The sequence below is a fragment of the Muscardinus avellanarius genome (genome assembly GCF_963383645.1).
Source record: "Muscardinus avellanarius genome assembly, chromosome: 2".
Lineage (NCBI taxonomy): Eukaryota > Metazoa > Chordata > Mammalia > Rodentia > Gliridae > Muscardinus > Muscardinus avellanarius.
In genome coordinates, this window is record NC_137787.1 from 139,668,647 (window position 1) to 139,689,401 (window position 20,755).

A 20,755-nucleotide genomic window follows, 5' to 3' on the forward strand; every position below is an offset into this window, starting at 1 on the left:
CTGGGAAGTCTTAGGAAGACTCTAAGGCTCTGAATACAAGGACTGCAGTTCAGGTGTGGTGCTTGGTAGCGGCTGCCTGAAGGCTGTGTTGGGAAGGATTCTGAGGCTGTGTCTGAGTTAATGTGGGAACTTTCAGAGAGATGCAAACTGTGCCATGAGTAATTTAGGCAAAGAGCACCAGATTGGGAAATGAACAGTACAGATCCATGTTCTTCCCCAAAGATAAAACAGCATCCAGGGATGGTTTGGCATTGCCCAAGACGCCATCGCTTGGCATCACTGAGGTCGGAATTGTAAACATACCCTTCCGAGAGGGTTCAAATTCCATCCACACTGTGGTTGAAGCAGGCAACAGACAGGAAAAGCCATGGTCAGGATACAGCACAACTTCACTAAGGCTCCTGCACTCACCGGAGGCTAGCAGGGCATCAGTGTTTGCTCAGGACAAGAGTTCATGCTGTTTCCATGTAGGGAAAAGGGGCATCTGTGCAATCAAAATACCAGCTAAAATGTACCAAATTCCTCAAAACTGAAAAGCATAGGATGCATGGCAATGTGTATTTACTGGAGAAAGTAGTATAAGATGTGGCTCCTGTTATTTATGTAGAGATGTAGACAGCCCTTAGATCGTGCTTTATAATTTGAAGAGTCACATGCCTATCTATCCATTATGCCTGATATCCTCTTACTTGATAATTCCACTAAGTGAGTCCTCCTCGGTGATTCAAATCAATCCAGAGAGTCTTTCGTGGCCCTCATTCATTATAGTGAATGCATTGTTGAAAATTTTTCATGCAAATCTAGGTTTTGGAACACAAATCATATTTTATTATTATTATTATTATTATTAATTATTATTTTAGTGGTAATGGGCTTCCCACGTCCGGGATATACTCCCAGACCTATTTTATATTTTATTTGGAAACAGGGTCTCACCAAGTTGCTGAGAGCCTCACTAAGTAGCTGAGGCTGGCTTTGAACCTGTGGATCCTCCTGTCTCAGCCTCCCAAATGCGGGGATTACAAGCGTGCGCCATCACGCCCAGCCCAAATCATATTTTAAATGCATGGAGAGTCTATTGCTTGTGCTAAACCCTAACAAAGCATATTAGCCACTTTTGCATAAATCCAGACTTTCAGCTGTTACATGGCTTCAAAGTGAGGTATCCTGAACCTGATGTATGTTGGCAGTGGCCTTATCAAGCTGACTTGTCCACTCTGAGCAGGACTTGAAAATTCCCAGGGCCACCATTCCCTGGCAATGTGAATACAAGGAGAATCCAGTAAGGAGCTACTGAGCACTAATGCCTCATACAAGTCCTTTAGTATCTTTCCTACGCCGAACATTTTGGCTTTAATTATTTTTCTTTCACAGCATGAAAAATTGCCAAATCAGCTCCGGCTGACTAGGTTTTCTTTTCATTTCAAATAATTATATGGAGCATTTAAATTGTATAAGGGCACTAAACCATGTCTCAAACTGAGTTGAGTGTTCAAAAATATATTTTATGAATCAAGTTTGTTGAGAATTCATTTGCATAAAAATGTCAGCAGTTTTTCACCGAGTCCCTAGAAATATACCACCTCTCAGCTAAGAGTGAGTGGCATGGCAAACGTGCTACGGACTCTCTTAAAATGCATAAGCCAGGTTCCAGACAGACCTGGGGTACGGGGCTGAGAACATGGTGTGTTCAGATGGCAGAGAGTGGGGGAACCCATCTGTACATCTGCTAAACAAGAAATGCTCAGATGTAGAACTCCTCCACGTCAGTCTCCCTAGGACCAGCCGACGCTGGGGGTGCTGACACGTCTTGGCCAGTTTGTGCGGCTTTGGGAGCATTGCAAGCAGGCTTGGGGGATGACTCTGTAAGTGAGGAGGTGCCAGAAGCCGGGGGAGCAGGCACAGCTGCCATGGAGGAGAGGAGGGAAGGCCAGGAGGCCTCAGTGGCCACCCCGCTGACAGCAGGCAGCGGCCCTTCTCTGGGACCTTTGCGCGCTGACCAAAGGCTGCTGCATCTTTCAGAGGGGAGGGGTGTATCCACTGTGCTGCAGAACCTACTGGGTGCGGAATATGCAGACACCACAGACAGGTCGGAGGAGGACAGCCGCAGGCCCGTGTCTACATCTGTCTCCTGGGCCCCTTCCAAGTCGTCGATGGAGAGGAGGTGGCCGCGCCGCCACTCCGATGTTCTGTGCCCTGGAGGATCTGTGTTTGAAAACCATTGCGGTTCAGAGGAGCCTGGGGAGGAGCCTCCTGTGGGCAAACAGAACAAGGACTTGCTTCTCTGGAAAGCCCAGGTAGGGCTGGGGGCGCTGCTGGCTTGTCTGGCAAATTCCTGCGGGTGCCCAGTGGGCAGGCCTGGCCGACTTCCACTCCGGCTACAGCTCGGTGCAGGGGCGCTTGGTGACGGAATGGAATGAGCCTTCTTCTCAGAGGAGTGGTGTGTTCTGCGGGGTTTGGGAAACTTCTTGTGTACCTTCTGTGCCTGTGGGGAGAGAGGGCAGATCTCATTAGTCAGATTCTCTCTCTCTTTTTTTTTTTTTTGGTGGTACTGGGGATTGAACCTGCTCTATCACTAAGCTACATTTAAGCCCTTTTTATTTAATTTTAAGACAAGGGTCTCCTTAAGTTGCCCAGGTGGCCTTGAACCTGCCATCCTCCTGAGTTGCTGGGATTCCAGGTGTGCTCCATTGTGACCAGCCAGGGATTCATTATGAAGCACAGCATGAAATACACTGTCTGATTATTGGAAACTTTTTTTTTTTTTTTTGGTGGTACTGGGGGTGGAACCCAGAGGCTTTCTACCTCCGGGCTATACTCCAAGACCATTTTTATATTTTATTTGGAAACAGGGTCTCACTAAGTCGCTGAAAGCCTCACTAAGTAGCTGAGGCTGGCTTTTAACCCATGCAATCCTCCTGTCTCAGCCTCCCAAGCGCGGGGATTACCACACCTGGCTTCTAGCAATGCCTTGCAAACATAGCATTACCAGAACTCCAAACCCAAGAGCATAGATGGAGACAGCAGAGCCTTTGCAAGCCTGGGGCTGACTTCGGGGTCCACAGAGTCACCTCCAGGCTGGGAGGAGATGGAGCTAGTCCTCTTCATGATAGAGAATAGTATCACTTAAATACACAAGCGAACGTGCCCAACAAACTAGCAAAAGAACAAAGGCCTGACTGCGCCTGCTAATGGGGATCAGATCACACGGGGAAAGAACGTGTGCAGAGTTATGCTTCTCTCCAGCCAAAGCATCTCCTTGGGCAGACACTGCTCCGAAGAGTCACTGAGGGCGAGATGGGATGCGTACCGACAATTCAGATCACACCAACACGCGATTGGGTTCCAGTACATGTGTGAGACCCGGGACCCAGTGCTGGGGTGGCCCACGGCTCAGGACTGGGAATCCACAGTGGGCGAGAGGCTCTTAGGAGGTCAGTAGGCATTTATTTGCTGTTAAGAATTACTGATTCCTCTCCATATTTTGCCTCTCAGGAATTAGGAATTCATTAGAACTGGGGACTACTGACAAGTCTTGAGGAAGCTGGGCTGGGGAAGACCCCTGTTGTATACACCCTTCCCTGGACTGCCCTGTACTGCTGCTGACTAGGAGCCTACCTCTGCAGCACGGAACGAGGACTGGGCCCTCTCTCTTTCTTGGCATATTCTGCCTGCTCCTTCTCAGATTCTCCTCTAGTATGTGTCCAAGTCCACCTTATAGTGCAAAGATTCAGTTAAACAATGGCCTTGAAGAGAGAGTGTCTGGTCTTATTTTGTATAGAGCCATTCATTGATTTATGAATCCCTGAAATAATAAAGGGTTCTGGCTGGGGTTTACTAGGTGGGATATTTCCTTCTAGTACATATCCATCAGGCTGGGACATTGGCCTTCACAACAAACATTACTTCTCCGTGGTTAATCAGGAACCTGGCTTTCCAACAGCTGGCTAAGACATTTTACTCAGTTAATTAATTTCTATATTTTTGGTACTGGGGATTAAATCCAGAGGGATTCTACTCAAAGCTACATCCCCAGCCCAATTTTATTTATTATTTGGAAACGGGGTCTCACTAGGTTGCTGAGAGCCTCACTAAGTTGCTGAGGCTGGCTGTGAACCTGTCATCCACCTGTCCCAGCCTTCTAAGTACTGCAAATACAAGCAGGCACCACTATGCCCAGCTTGACACATTTATTGAGTACCTATTATGGGCAAAGGAGGAGAAAACACAGTAAGAAATGTGTGTGTGTGTGTGTGTGTGTGTGTGTGTGTGTGTGTGTATGTGTGCGCACGCGTAATACTGAGGATTGAACCCAGGAGCATTCTACCTCTGAGCTATACTCAGCCCTGGATGACTTTTTATTTTGAAACAAGGTCCTACTAAGTTGCCAAGGCCGGCAGTAAACCTGTAATCCTTCTGTCTCAGCCTCTCAAGTACTGTAATTACAAGCATGCACCACCATGTCTGGGGACATTCTATTTTTTACCACATGAAATTTATACTTCATTGAATGATCGAAGACAAAAAGGCTTAGACTAGAGAATGTGATAGATACTAGAAGGGCCACTGAGAGAGAGACCTATTGGCCCAGTGTGGCAGAATGGTCTTTGGCAGAGGTGGCCTTCCAGGTGAGCCTTCCAGGATGGGCAGCTGTGCTCTTGGGGGAGGCGTGAATGGAGAAGGTGTGTGTTGTAAAGTTAACACAAGCCAAGCTGGGGGTTCACAGGCAAGCAATGGGCCGGCTCAGAGAGCAGCAGATTGGTCCTGGTTAAAGTCCTGAAAAGCAGTGTTGGAATCAGTTAGGAATGGAGACCTAGGCCACCTGGGGAAGAGATCCACAAACATAGCATTCCATTATATTTCTGTTTCTTCTCTGTGATCATTCCTTTTATCCACTTGTAAGATCTCCATTTGCCTACAGTCTAGTCGGCTAATTCTTTCAGCCAATATTTTTTTAAATTTTTTTATTATATTTATTTATTTATTTATTTTTCTTTTGGAAATACTAGCTAAGTTTGAATGGAAAGATAGGAGAGAAGGAAGGTTGATCCTGACTAATGAGGGTCTACATCTTTCAGCCAGTATTAACTGAGGGTCTTTCACACGGCTTCTCACCTGGTGTGTTTAGGCTTTGAATGGGTGACAGAAGGTACCAAGATACTGATCTCGTTCACAAGCAGCCTCAGGGGCCATACAGATATCACCATGATCACTTTCTATGTGTTCTCTGATGTGTTAAATATCTAGAGTGGCAGGCACAGTTAATTCTGAGAAGACATGGTCTTAGGCCTCGAGGATTAGCACAGTATCCTAGTCTAATAAAGTGGGCCACAATCCAAGTCTGTATAGGGCAGGCTGGGGCTGAGAGGAAAGAGCCGTCAACACAACAGAGGGGGAGGCCACCTGGGGAGAGGAGGGGAAGCTTGCCTCCGGAATTCATGCTCGGACAAAATATTAGAAGCGGATGAGGTGTGTGCCAGCTGGAGGGCAGTGTGGGCAGTATGGGGAGAGCTGTCAGGCACAGAAGCACCTGAACGGGGAGTGGGGACGTGAGCCAGGCGGTAGGGAAGCCCAAAGTAGTGAGAGGAGTCGTTGTGACTTCTGCATCACACACAGATAGAAGACACCTGCACTTCAAATCCTGATGGCTTCACAGCAAGATGATGGGACACCTGGGTTAAGAACGGAATGGACCAGGGAGGACTGGAAGCAGGAGCCCATTTAGGAGACACTGAAGTCGTCTTTCTTAAGCTTTGGGATAAATGAACCACGTGCAGCTGCTGTCTGCATGGGCTTCTTCTCAATCACGCATCCAGGCATTCAGGATATTCTATGATTTCTCTGCCTGGCATTCCTGATCCTCTCTGTAATCCTCAGTCTCTGCTGTCTGTTTTTGTGTTTTGCCCCAGGTCTTGCTGATATTCTCTCTCCCTTCAGGCTCTGCCTCGCACATTGAAATGCCCAAGTTGTCCTACTGAGGGCAGCAAAAGGAGCAAAAGGTGAAGGGCAGCAATTAAGATCTCTGAGGGCGTGGATTACGATCCTTAAGGAATAGGAGACAAGATGCTTTCAGGACAGGTGGTAACTGGGCGAGGGGTGGCTCTTCTGAAGGTCACACTCCACAGGCCACTGTCCCCATGCAACTTCAGTTTGGAGCAGCTCTAGACTTCATGGCCTCACTGAATGAGGGCTGGGAAGGTTCTGGGCAGAGATGGCTCCTTCCTGGGTCGGAACCTCACCAGGGCTCACTGCTTTGTGCTCCACTGTCCTGGGTCTACTAGTTCAGCTCTGCGATGGCACCGTGCCACTCCTGTTAATGCTTGATCTTTTCTGCAAGCCTCCGTGCTCTGTGAAGGAGACAGCTCAGCACAAGCTTCACCCAAGGGCTGATCTGTAGCAGAAGCTTAAGCGTGAATGGAGAGTCACCCCTTTATGACAGGGTTAAGTGGCCGCCCTGGAAGGCCCAGGTTTGCCTGCAAAGTGTCACAGCTGGGTGGCTGTTGGAGAAACCAATTTCCTCCATCATTTGAACTTGGCTGAATAAGAGAGAAAATGAAGGATGAAACTACTGAGAAAAAGAAGCCCCTGGGGATGGAGGCTGATTCTGGGGAAGGGGAGAGGGCAATGCTTGTTAACTGCAATGTCTGTTTTATTTTTCCTAAAGGCTAATTCTCCTGGTTCGCCTAGTGTCATTTCCTTCTTTTCTTCCTTACTTCCTTCCCTCCCTCCCTCTTTCTCTCCTTCCCTTTGGTACTGGGGATTGAACCCTGGAATGAAACATTCTACCTCTCACTAGGTTGCTGAAAGTCTCACGAGGTTGCTGAGGCTGTCCTTGAACCTGTGACCATACTGTCTTAACATCTGCTGAGGCTGTCCTTGAACTTGTGATCATCTGGTTTCAGCCTCCCAAGTACTGGGATTACAGTTGTACACTATCATGCTCAGCTTTATTTTCTAGTAGGTAAGTATGAACCACCTTGTAAGTTTCAGCTTGGGAGTCTTATAATAGAACATGTTTTTGATAAGGATGTTTGCATGAAAAAGGAAATTCTGTGGGTACTTCTTCATGAACTGCTAGGGACACCTACATATTTCCATTGCCAGGGAACAGTGGCTTACAACTGGCAGAGGATGAATATTTGTGGCTTAGCAGTGATTTTCCTTACTGTGATTGTTTAACAGAAATCCACCTGTGCCTTGTCTAAATTTTACTGCACGATGAAGGCAGGAATCCAAAGCAACCCTGTATTCTGCAGCTTTGAAGAGAGATGGCACCTGGTCTTTTTCCCTGAGGGGTGCCCCCATGCACAGTGGAGGGGCCTGCTGGGTGGGTGGAATTTGGGCTGGCACAACAACGTGGATAATGGCTGGCATCCTGGGGGTGGGAGCTGGAGGGGGGCGGCTGCAGAGCCTCCTCTCCTGCATCTAGGCCCAGGGTACATGCTCATGGGGGATATGCCCAGAGAGGACCTGGTGGTATCTTCCCAGCAGTGGGGTCAGCTTCTAAGAGTGCGGTCTTATTTGACCTTAATACAACTTCCATATGAAAAGATTAGAAAGTCTTTATATTCTGTTCCCTGTTGGTAGCCCTGTTTCCTGCTTCTGCCTGCTTGACCTGAAACACTAGAGGCTGAAAATGAATCACAGTAAATGTTTCCAGAGACTCTTCCCAATGGACCCTGCCAAAGTAAAACAAGAACTTGTCCCTTCTCCACATTGAGATAAAAATTTAGGACTATAGACAGAAAACTAAGTCTTCTTCTTTTTTTTTTTTTTTTTTTGGTACTGGGGATGGAACCTAGGGGTATTGTACTCCGAGCTGCACCCCCAGCCCTATTATTTATTTATTTATTTATTTATTTATTTATTTATTAACGGTATTGGGGATGAAACCCAGGGGCATTGTACCACCGAGCTACACCCCCAGCCCTATACTTTTTTGTTCTTTATTTTGAAACAGGGTCTCACTACATTGCGAAGGGCCTCACTAAGTATTTGAGGCTATATGCAAACCGCGGTCCTCCTGTCTCAGCCTCCCAAATTCTGGGATTACAAGCGTGTGCCACCACACCCAGCATATTTTATTTTTGAAAGAGGGTCTCACTGAGTTGTGAAGGGCCTCGCTAATAGCTGAGGCTGTCCAGGAACCACCTCCCCGTCTCTACCTCCCAAATGCTGGGATTACAAGCATGCGCGACCACACCCTGTTCCAGAAAACTGAGTCTTAAAGGAGAAATGCCCCTGTTGGAATGTGGAATGAGAGGCTCGTGGACAACCTGTGAACCTAAGGAATAGAAAGAGACCATTAACCTCATGAAGCTAAGGGCGAGCACTTGATCAGATCACGACCCTCAGGCTGGATCACCCAATTGACCACCAGACACCAGAGATGTTGGTATAAACTCAAACCTAGAGGCTGGGCCAGCCTCCTGAAGGGTAAACAGGGTCTTGCTCAATATTTCTGAATCCTGAAGAGAGTCCAGACCCTTTGGATGCTACATAGTCCACTTAATTATATACCCCAATAAAACCCTAGACCTTAAGCCCTGGTAGCACATCTTGTTCTCAAGAGAGTCCGCATTCTGCTCTACGATATGTATCTTTTTGTTTTCTAATAAAGCTCTTCCTCTCTTTGCTAAAACCTAACATGTCCTTATTTTTTTTTTTCTGTGACATGTTCAAGAGCCTGGAAGGTCTGCAGAGGTGTCCTCAGTCTCAGGAGACCTCCTTGGTCCCCCTTCGGGTGACACTGTGGCTTTCAGCTCCCAGGGCTGCTCTCCTGAGCACCTTCAAGTGGGGTCAGCAGTGGCCATGGCATTAGGGCCTTTCTTTCTCTGTGAAGCAGTGCAGGCTAGCTGCCTCAGTGGGATCCAGAAACTGCGTGCACTGCTATTTAAGGAACTTTCTTGAAGGAACAGAATAGTGTTATGTAAATTAATCTGCTTAGGGCAACCAGCCAAGGAGATCTGGTTATGCTCCCTTCTTCCATCACTAGAAAATTGGAATTCAGTGATAGGCCTGTTGTTTTCTGCAACTTTGAACATAAGTGCTTTGCGGTCAGGGAAATGAAGAGGTCTGCAGTGGCCCATCGCGTGAAAGCATCTTTTTCTAGGATCTGGGGGTCAAGAGGTTTATTCCCTAACACATCGGTAGAACCCTTTCCTCTTAAATTCATAGTACAGGTGATCACGCCCTTCCTCAAAACCGAGTGTTTTTTTTTTTTAAGGTCAAGTTCTCCCTCAGCCACATCCCTCCTCTTTCTGAGGATATTTCCTGCATTCAACTTGGCAGAAATGTGACTGGTATGGCACTGTCTGCTGTCTAATGAGTCAGCAATGAACCTTTTCACCCAAGGGAATAATACAAATTAGTCTTGTGGAAATGAGGCCAGGGGTTCACATGAGAAATCAGATTTTTGCCCTAAAGAAAACCTATTGTCCTTTCTTTTTGCTTTGTGTGATTTTCATATACTTGCAAAGGATATGACCTACTGCCCACCAGGAAGGCCTGTGTTGTATGTTTTTAGGTGGCTGGTAGAAAGAGAAGAGGAGGAATTAGAGGAGGAGGGCAAAGTAAACCTAAGTGGACAGAGCCTGTACACATCTTGGAAAATCAGTGCCATTTTTAAATAGAAAGCTTGAATACTGTCAAAGTCTTGGCTACACAGGATGTAGTTTGGGCAATCTTGGTTGGACTGTCATTTCTCACCCTCCTGTCCCCGTAGCCACTATGAAAAATAAGGCTTTCCAGAGAATCATCATTTAGAGCAGTATACCAATTCCATGTCTCATAGGATGGCTGGCAGTATAATTCAGGACATAAGAAAGGTACTTATTTCCAGAATTGGTAAAATGGCAGCAAAATGATAACCACCCAATTCAACTGGTTCCTTGCTAAGAATTAGAGTTCCCTCGGCTTCGTCCCATGGCTCTTGGAGTGATCTTTAATGGTGCTCTCTGTCGGTCTGCTCAGAGAACACCTGCCCACCTTCTGAGACAAATTAAATGTGATGCTGTGGAGCCTTATCTGCCTACCTCCGCTCCTTGGGAGAATAATCATTTCTCTTGGGCACAATTAGGAGCAGAATTGCTGGTGCAGGATGAGCAAATTTTTGGCTTTAGTATATACTTTCAAACACTTTCATCTAAGAATTATCTGGGAAGCTTTAAAAGAAATAATAAAAAGCAATGGAAATTAAGCCTCTGGGTGGTTCTCAGGCAGGAGTTGTAAAGTTCCACAGGGGATTTTAATGTCCAGCGGAAACAGGGACTGATCTGGGCCGACTTTATAATTTTCCTTTATGACAAGCCCCTTTTTCTTGTTCCGTGCCTAAACTTGTTTTTGTGGCTACTGAAGTGGTACTGCTTAGGATGACTGTATATTTTCTTTCTTTCTTTTTTTTTCATTATCGGGATGGAACCCAGGGGCATTCTACCTCCGAGCTATACCCCCAGCCCTATTTTTTATTCTTTATTTTGAAATAGGGTCTCACTGAGTTGCAAAGGGCCTCACTAAGTAGCTGAGGCTGCCCTCAAACCATGATCCTCCTGTCTCAGCCTCCCAAATGCTGGGATTACAAGCCTGCGCCACCATGCCTGGCTAGAATGACTATATATTTTCATAACAGTGAACATTCTTCAGCATTTAACCCTCTTTCTTGCTCTCTATTAAGTAAACTTTTGCAGCGTTCCAGCTCCAAAAATCTGTTCTTCTGGAAGACTGTGAAGATGAAGACCCAGAAAACTGTGTCTGGTACAATTTGCTGTGAGCAAGCCCATGACAGAGGTGGAAGAGCACATTAAGTATTTCCCTTCTCTTTGTCTTGTCCCCTATTATGTTAATTCATTTAGCATTCACCCCCCCCCCTTTTCATACAGTTATTTTGGCTAAAGCATACTGAACTTGTTTCCTCAATTAACGTCTGTCTGGAAAGTGATATGGATAATGGAAATTCCGGAGAATGAGTTTCCACTGCTGGATTCCCCTCTCAATATATATTTTTTTACTTTGTTTTTACCTACAAATCTATTTTCATAACAAAACGTGCTCTTTAGCCTTGAATTTTCAGTTCTAACCATTTCTATGGCTTATAAAGGTTTTCTCTAGCAGTATTGTCTGTTAACTCACTTAAAACAGAAAACGAATGAATATATTTGTAATGCGTATGCCAAAAACACAAGGCTGCCTACCTCAGAAGAGATCAACTAACCCACAGAACAAAGGCCCAGACTAACAAAAGCTCCATCCAGCCTCGTTCAGAACACGGGATGTCACTGCCATTGAAGATTCTGAATAGTAAAGAGGCAGATCTAATCTTTTCCGTAAACCTGCTGAACTGGGGGAAGGTGTTGATTATTGAGATTGGTCTTGTACTAACAATGCTTCTACTCAGCAAACAGAATTTAGGCCAGCACCTCAAAGTATCCTGGTTTACTAAGAAGCAGCCAGGAATGTGTTGGGAAGTCACTTTTGCTGCTATCCACAAGCAGCAGTGCTCTAAGTCCTGATGTGCTCTCCTGGCTAGAATTCTGTGTGAGCTTTCTGGGGTGGTAAAAAAACAAGTAGTAACATAGAATAATAATTTTAAAATCTTATCTTTGCTGTGTTTACTCCTCAAGGCACAGATTCAGGAACAGAAGGGCCTAGAGATGAGGGAGAACTCCATGTATGTTCAATGAAGCTGTGGACTCCCTAAGCATCCCCACCAAGGACAGGTGGGATGTGAGTATCATCATGCTGTAAATGATGAGTTATCTCAGGTCTGCATGTTCAGATATGGAAACAACCTGACATGTGGTCAGGTGGTCATCTGCCTGAAGGGCCAGCCTCTTTAAATGGATGTGAGGGCAGCAGGACGAATCTGAACACGGGGTCTCTGATTCAAGTTGGGTCCATCCTGGAGTTGCAGACAATCTTCAAAAGGATAGGCCAGATCTCCCACCTCCTATGGGATATGGGAGAGCTCAGAGTAGACTAGGACCTCTCTGGAAACTCTGGATTAGAATGTGTCCCCAGAACTGTCACACTTATCCTTAACTCTCCCCATTCAGCGATTGAGTTCTTGGAACTCCTACAGTCATGGGGACCTGCTCCACCTGTACCTGGATTAAAGTAGTCCTCCATTACTAAGGGTGTGCCTCTACAAAATCACTTGGAACTCTGGAGAGTTGATGTTGGTTTTCTGATCTGTCTTCCTGCATAGACAAAAAATTCAAAGCTATTTTTAAAAATTAATATTCAGGCCGGGCGTGGCGGCACACACTTGTAATCCCCGTGCTTGGGAGGCAGAGACAGGAGGACCGCGCAGGTTCAAAGCCAGCTGCGCTGGCTTAAGAGACCTTGTTTCCAAATAAAAAAATATAAAAAAAAAATAGGTCTGGGAGTGTAGCCCAGTGGTAGAAGGGCTTCCAGAAACCCCAGTACCACCAAAAAAGAAAACAAAAAAACAAAAAACAATGTTCAGGGCCAGGAATGTAACTCAGTGGTAGAGTGTTTGCCTAGCATGTGCAAGGTCTGAGTTTGATCCTCAGCAGTAAAATTTTTTTCAATTAATTAGTTATTAACTTCATGCCCATTTTCCCTTAAACTTATTGATTTATATTTAACTCATGGATCTTATTACTCTATTAATAAACCTAGTGGACACTAACTTTTTTCTTGCTGTGCTAGGGATCAAACTCAGAACCTCCTCACATGTGCCAGATAAGTGCTCCACCACTGACCTACATCCCCAGCCCTAATAATTGCTTTTAAAGGGGCTTGGTAGCTTAATAAATTTCCTTTAACATATTAAACTTCATTTATACATTTATATCTTTTTTTCAACTTAAAATTTTTTTATTCATTCAGCTTTCTTTCCTTTCTTTCTTTCTTTCTTTCTTTCTTTCTTTTTTCTTTCTTTTCTTTTTTTTTTTTTTTTTGGTGGTACTGGGGTTCCTGGAAGCCCTTCTACCTCCAGGCTACACTCCCAGACCTATTTATTTTATATTTTTTATTTATTTGGAAACAGGGTCTCTTAAGCCAGTGCGGCTGGCTTCGAATCTGTGCAATCCTCCTGTCTCCACCTCCCAAGCACGGGGATTACAAGTATGTGCCACCACGTCTGGCTTAAAATAATACTAGTTTTTGTTTGTTTGTTTGTTTGTTTGTTTGGGTGGTACTGGAGTTCCTGGAAACCCTCTACCTCTGAGCTACACTCCCAGACCTATTTTATATTTTTATTTGAAAACAGGGTCTCTTAAGCCAGCAAGGAGACCTCCTGTCTCCACCTCCCAACCATGGGGATTATAAGCGTGGGCCACCACGCCTGGCTATACATTTATATCTTAACTTTCCTTCTTTGTTTCTTTTTTGCAGTTCTTGGGATTGAGCTTAGGGCCTGTGCTCTATGTAGCTCTGAGCTATACCCAGCCTCCTTTACTTTCTAAGTAGTTCAGTGGTTTCATTAATAAACAGCACTTTTGACTTCCGGGAAGATGGTGACTGAGGGAAAAAGCACATATCAGTTCTTCTGACACTCAGTCTCTATTGCCATGAAAACAGTGTCTTGACAAGAGAAAGGAATCAGCATAAATTTGAACAGAGTATTGAAAATTAAAAGGTGGTGGAAACAAAGCTAGAAGGGAGAATAGAGAGCAGAAAAGTACCCCACCCGCCTCCAATGGCTGCAGCCGCAGGGGCCATGGCAGTGCCATCTTGCCTTACTGTACTGAGAATGCTGGCACTGCAGCCTTCAGAGATATCCAGAAAAAAAGCCAATGACTTGAAATGAAATATGTGGCTGCAGCTCATTGGAGCTGTAAGCAGTCGGCTCCTCCTGCACAGATCCTGGCTATATCCTGCAGCATGACAATTAAGTCATTGCAAATTGCCTGGGATTGTTTTCTAGCTGACTAAGGTTGTGCATGAGCAATGATTTTGGCTGTGAGGTGTCCCAGCAGGGAGGGAAAGGTAGAGCCACCAGTTAACAGGAATCCAGAACCCAAAGGTGCTGTTCTCGTGGCCCATCTCGCTTGACTTGAATCACTATGAAATTCATTTCTGGACTTCCGGGAAGATGGCGACCGAGAAAAGCGGGGCTTAAGAGCCCCGCTAACAACAAATCTCCATTACCACAAAATCAGCGCCTTTCATAGCCAGAAAACACCATCACCAGTGAAACAAAAAATCACCAGGCTCCAGAGAGAAAGTGGGCTGAGAACAGAGCCACAGAGGAGATACACTGGCCTACGCCCGAGGATGCGGCAGACGCGGCAGCAGCAGCGCCATACTGCTGGCGGCACCGGAGAATTCACGGGACGGCTACAGCAAGCCGAGGTGAGCCACTGCAGAACAGCCAGGCGGGATTTCTCCGCACAGAGAGCATCTAAAGCTCCCAGTGGCTGAGCTCAGCACACGCTGCAGGGATTCAGAGTGGAAATCAAAACCAAGAGAAAAACGCCAGCCCCAGAGCCGAGGGCATAGCAGCGGCGCCATATTGCCACCAGCGTCAGCAGCACCGAATTCAGCGAGGACAGTACAGCTCCATCTGCGTACTCAAGAACAGTGAGTCAAATTGCGGGCTACAGAGGAGAAATTCCAGTACTGTACTCCCTGGGACTTGACCCAGTGGGGGAGGGGCGGTGGCAGAGATATCACACCATAGGAGAACGTGAAACCTGGCACCCCCCACAGTCTAAAGCAGCCTCTATCGACTCTCTGGGTCGGAGACTCTGTGATACAACCCAGTAAAGGAGTAGTGGGGTCTGAGATACTACTGACTCGAGATCCAGAGCACCTTAAGTGAAGTCATAGTGACCCAAGGGAAGAACCCAGAGAAGGCACAAACTTCCGAAATCATGGGAAAGAGGAATAATACTGGAGCAATGAATGCTCACAACCCCACAACATCAGAACCCAATAAAACAGAAAATCAGAGATTTCTAGAAGATCAAATCAGGAAAATAACTGTAGAAATAATAGAGGTGCTTCGAAAAGAATTCAGAGAGAGCCAAAAAGAGATAAAGGATGCAATTAATGAAGTAAAGGCCTCAATTCAAAGCACAAACAACCGATTAGAACACATGGAGAACAGAATCTCGCTCTTAGAAGATGATCATTCCAAAAATGAACGCATAGTTTCTAATCTAGAAAAAAATATCCGACAGCAGGAATCTGATATTGAAGAAATATGGGCCCATTTTAAGAGAGCTAACCTAAGAATAATTGGAATAGAGGAGGGAAAAGAAAGTGAAACCAAAAGGATCAACAATCTCTTCAAGGAAGTAATAGCAGAAAATTTTCCAGACATAGAGCAAGAGGTCGATACGCAGGTCCAGGAAACTTATAGAACTCCCTTTAGACAGGATCGGAGAAGAGGATCCCCACGCCACATAATTGTCAAAATGACCAATGTGGAAGCCAAGCAGAGAATCTTAAAGGCAACAAAAGCAAAGGGCCAAGTGACATTCAGAGGCAAACCAATTAGAATCACTCCAGACTTCCCAAACCAAGTTATGAGAGCCAGAAGGGCTTGGAGTAACATATTCCCAATTCTGAAAGAAAACAACTTCCAGCCAAAAATTTCCTACCCAGCAAAACTTTCTATCAAATTAGATGGAGAAATAAGAAGCTTCCATGACAAACAGAAACTGAAGGAATTTATGTCTTCAAAACCAGCACTAGAGAAAATACTCAAAGAGATTAACTACAAAGAAGAAATAGGTAACACACACCAGAACCAGAGAAACAAGATTTTCCATCCAACAGACAACTAAGATTGGTTATCTGTGGAGATTCATTATTTATGTTAATCTTTTACCTATCTCTAAAAGGTATTGTTTGTCTTTATTGTTGTTAATTTTTAGGATTTCTAGTTGGAATATTAATATAACTACAGATATAGCAATTGGAAATATTTTATCCCATTCTATTAGTAACTGTTAACTCTGTTTACATTGTCTTTGGATATACAATTTTTTTTTATTTTTTAGGGAGTTTGTATACTCTTCTGTTGCCTGTGCCATTGAAATCATAACCAAGAAATCACTGCCAATTTCAATGTTGTGAGGTTTAATGACCCAGATTTTCTCCTAAAAGTTTATAGTCTTAAGATTTATATTTAGGTCTTTTATCTATTTTGAGTTAATATTTGTATATGGGATTAGGTAAGGGTCCAATTTTATTCTTTTACATGTAATTATTATTTTTTAACAATATTTAGTTAAAAGATTAATATTTCCCCCACCAAATGTTCGTGGAAACCTTGTCAAAAATAATGTGACAATATAGAGAAGAATTTAGCTCTAGGCTTTTATTTAACACCAATGGTTTATATATCTGCCTTTAGAATAGTACTACACTGTTTCAATTATTGTAGCTTTATATGGTTTGAAATCAGAAAATATATATCTTCTAGCTTTGTACTTTTTCAAGATCGTTTTGGGTACCTAGAGTCCATATTCCATATTAGGATAGATTTTTTTTCTGAAAAATAAATATATAAATATATGATAGTTTCACCTAAAAAATAGAAAAAAAATATTCTCTGGTAAGAAAGAAAGCAAAAAGAAATATTGAAATGTTATCTTTAAGTCATCAAAAGCTTGGTATCAGACAAATGAAACTGTTATGTGAGATTATCATTTTTAATTTTGGATAAATTGCCATAATACTAGATGTCAACTACTAAGCCAAGCATGGGAGGGAGGGATAGGGAGAGAATGGGGTGGGGATTGGGTGGGGGCTGACTGGGAAAAGTGTGCATGTATGTCTACAAAAGTATGTATCCTACTATGATGTATGAATACAGTGCACCAATAAAAAATAAAAATTAAAAAAATAAATAAAAAAAAAGAAATTCATTTCTACTGGTCAACTTCTGCAGCCCCACTCAGATGGTGGCTAATTTATAACACTGCTTCATTGGCTCTTCATGTCTTTCTCTTATGATATTTAATATTTTTCTCAGTTGGAGTCTATATCTTTCTCAAAACTTGGCTGCGTCTGCAACCCTCTGATAACCAGGTGTCCTTGGGTTAATGGAAGAGAAGGAAAGGGTTTAAACTGAAAAGCCCAGCTATTTGAAATGTCCCATTCAAATGTGGACCAAAAAAGCAACCCCAAACCAGTTGGGCAAATGAAGAGAGAAGCAGGATTAGGAAATAGGGATAATAAAGCTGCTCACAACTCAGCTATCAGCATTGTTACACTGATACTAAGATTGAAGGGATCTTAGAAAGCAATTGCACTTGCTGGCTGCCATGGTCCTACAACATGGCATCCTCTCTGAGGTTACCAGTGGGTTCACAGGCCTCCAAAGAGTCTCTCCTCTTCCTTCATCTCTGCCCAGGTCCTGGTTCCACATGTTTACGCCACACGATTTTGCTCCTGTCACCTAAGTGAATGAGCCAAGGGTGGACACCTCACCTAAGGGAATGCAGTTAAAAGGTGGACTGAGCCAGTGGGCTCTTCCCCCTGATCAGACGCATGGAGCAGTCACACCAACAGCACAGCAGACCCTGAATTAATACTACTTCCTCCAGTGAAAAGGAGACTAAAGACCATCTCCTTCCTCCTCCTCCCCTCTCCGTCATTCTTCTCCTCCTCCTCCTCCTCCTCTTCCTCCTCTTCCTCCCCTCTCCCTCATTCTCCTCCTCCTTCTCCTTCTCTTCCTCTCCCCCCTCCTCCTCCTCTTTCTTTTTCTTCTTCAACACATGCTGGCTTTATTTCTTTAGAAGTAGTCATTTGTGTCTTTTTCATTCAATATGAGTGCAGCATTTTTATAATAAACTCACAAAGGGCAATATAAAGAAACACCTACTGAATAGGCTTCTGTCAAGGAATTCATGTTTTAAAGTTAGACTCTACCCAAGTGCCACTGGTGTTAGAGCTATTCAATTTTTGTTTTCTTTTTGTCAAGTTTCCAAAGACCTTCTTATAACACTAGGAGAAGGTTATAAAACTGTTCCCTTATTTAATAATGACCAATCCCTGGAATTTCTCCTGGTCCTGCTTATTATTTCTTCATCTGTTTTCCTAACTCCTTTCTTATAGATAATGCTTTCCAAGAAGGAGATCATCACTGAATTCTGTCCACTAAGATGGGTATGCTACTTTTTGGTTATCAAGGACAGAAACCCAACACATACTATTAAGAAAGGAGGGATAATTTATATTAAGTTACATTTATATTAATGCACAACTTAATATATAAATGTAATTTAATGTAAATATTTCAGATAAGCAATACATTCGAATCAGACAAAAAGAGATACAGTTTGGAATTTTCAAAATACTCTATATATTCTATATAATATTTACTAGGCAAAACGAGAGGAGTAAATTTGAACATTAATACAACCATTTCTTCTAAAGGAAGTTTATCTATGGGTTTTTGGCTGTGTAACCAGGAAATTTTATCCTGTGTGAGGAAAATTCTTTCTTGACTAGAGTAACTAAAAATTGTTATGCTTTGTTGACTTAATATACAATGTTTTGATAAAGAGCTCAGCCTTGTATTATAAGTTCTAGAAAGCTAATTGAACCCATTTTCCCCCATAGAACCTCCTAACATCCTACATGATTTTTATCACCTCTCTTGTTTACTATCTGCCTCCCCCTGTTTAGTACATAATTTCACTAAGGCAGAGACTTTGTGATCATTCTGCACTCTATAAATTGGCTGAGTGAAGAACTGGTTAGTTTAGGCATGATATAAATTCCTCATGACCTAAAGATTACAGGTCTGTGTGATGCCAGCAACTGCCATAAGGATTAATTACAGTGGCAGATGCTGTGGTAGGACTTCTCTTGTTCCCAGGAGTTTGCAGAGTGGGCATGCATGGTGACAGCCAGGGCCCTGTGAGAGTGGAGGGAAAGGAAGGCAGTCACACACGAGGCAGGCCTCTCCTCCCGAGAAGGTGGCCTTGTCTTTTAGAGTGACAATGCTTGAGTTGTTTGCACTTGCTACTTACTCCTCTTTGTGGACATGTTTACAGTTGCTATAAACTTGCAGTGCTGATCCTGGTCAGCTGGTCTACACTGCTCACAATGGGCCTCATCACTTTCTAAGATTTAGTTGTCAAATTTTGGTATAAACAAACACCCAAGCACATATCTTTAGAACACTACTGAATTGGCTTTGGGGTTAGACAGGTAGATTCTTGGTCTCTAATCATGGAAAGCACAATTTTAGATATCTACTTTAGGATCAAAATGAAACAAAAAAAAATGGTGCTTGCTTTATATTTTATCTGGCATATGCTAGCCTTTAAATATTTTAAATAAAACTCTGACAATGTCTAGTCAGTGAACTTCATAGGTGAAAGGTCCTCCAAAGCTATCTCCAAAAAACGGTTGAAAATGTTTGTTCTTTTCTCCAATGTTTATTTAAAAACTTCTCAAATATCCTAGTGCTGAAAGAACAAAGCAAGAAATATCCCTAGTACCCCAAATTAGATAAAAATCATTTTATATTATTTTAATCTACATATATACATATATTACCATTTATCTATATGTAGACATATATGTAGAGAATATGTATATGTAATAGAACTATGTAGTTTCCTTGGTAAACCACTTGAAAATAATTTGTGGCATCTTCCAAGAATGATTTATATAATGTATATGACTGGAATGGACATGTGTTCACAGGTACCACCTAAGAGTCTTAAACTTTTGACTCAGGTAGGAAGGTTCCTTGCTGTAGTCTGTAGAAGGGCCATTATTGTGGGAGCCCTTGGCAGCCACTGAAGTCAGATTAATGGTGGAGCTGTCCTGTCTCTGTGCATTTAAATTCTTACTAGGCCACTATTAGTTCTGTGGCCTGGAATTAAATGGCTTAGAGGCTCTGAGGATGGTGGTGTTGATTATGATGATAATAATAGCAGTCGATTCTTAGTAGTTCTTACTGTGTGCCAGGATGTATTCCTCTAATTCCGTTCCCTATATTTCATTCATTTCATTCCCACAACAACTGTGGCCTTGAACGGTGTCTAATTATCTACACTGGAATTACTACAGAAAGCAGGCCAGTGTGGAAAGAATAGAGTGGTCGAGGGGGTGAGGAAGGGGAGATGGATAAAAGTCAGCAGTGGTGTGCTGATGGAAGGCCTGAGGCCCAAGCAAAGAGCTGGACAGGACTGCGGGGGCCACAGGATGCCCTTGGAAAGTCTTGATCTTGATGGAGACAGGATGTGATCCACCTTTGAGACTGATGTGCACAATGCACGCACAGGAGCTGTCTAGATCTGGAGTGCACAGGGTGAAGCATAGTGGAACGATCCTCACTTCCACATTTGCTCTAGTGTTTTACCCACAGTCACACAAACAGCAAGCCTTTCTCTATTTCCCTAAAAACAAGTCTTGCCTTTGTGTAGTGTTGAAGGGAGTATAGAATGGTGGAACTACTATGGGAAACAATATGGCAGATACTTTCCTCCACAAAGTAAATGCAATTACCATGGTGTTCCGAAATTTCATTTCTGACTGTATACCCCAAAGAGTAGGAACTCAATGTATACTATGTTTCGAGAAAGTTGTGATTCATTGCGGAGACCACCTGCTTTTTCTCGGCATCTGTGTGGTCTCCCACGCAGCTTATAGGCAGGATCTCAACGTGAGCAAAGCCCCGAGAGAGGGTGTCATCTCTGGTAAAACTACTCCCGCTTTTAGATATTCTTTCATAACTATTATTCTTTTAGTAATGATTCTTATAACTCTCCACACGAATTGCTCCGGTGGTGTAAGATCAGGACTGTGAGAGAAACTGAGT

General features: G+C 43.7%; 1 protein-coding gene across 1 annotated transcript in view; it reads right to left on the minus strand.

The window, feature by feature from the left end:
* Positions 1-1,744: 1,744 nt before the first annotated feature.
* FAM124A (family with sequence similarity 124 member A) overlaps positions 1,745-20,755 on the minus strand; it is a gene marked incomplete at both ends in the record, with an annotated part of 63,185 nt that continues 44,174 nt past the window's right edge. The window contains one exon of the mRNA XM_080689453.1: positions 1,745-2,485. Within this exon, the coding sequence (XP_080545579.1) occupies positions 1,745-2,485 (741 nt within the window). The remainder of the gene's footprint in view (positions 2,486-20,755) is intronic.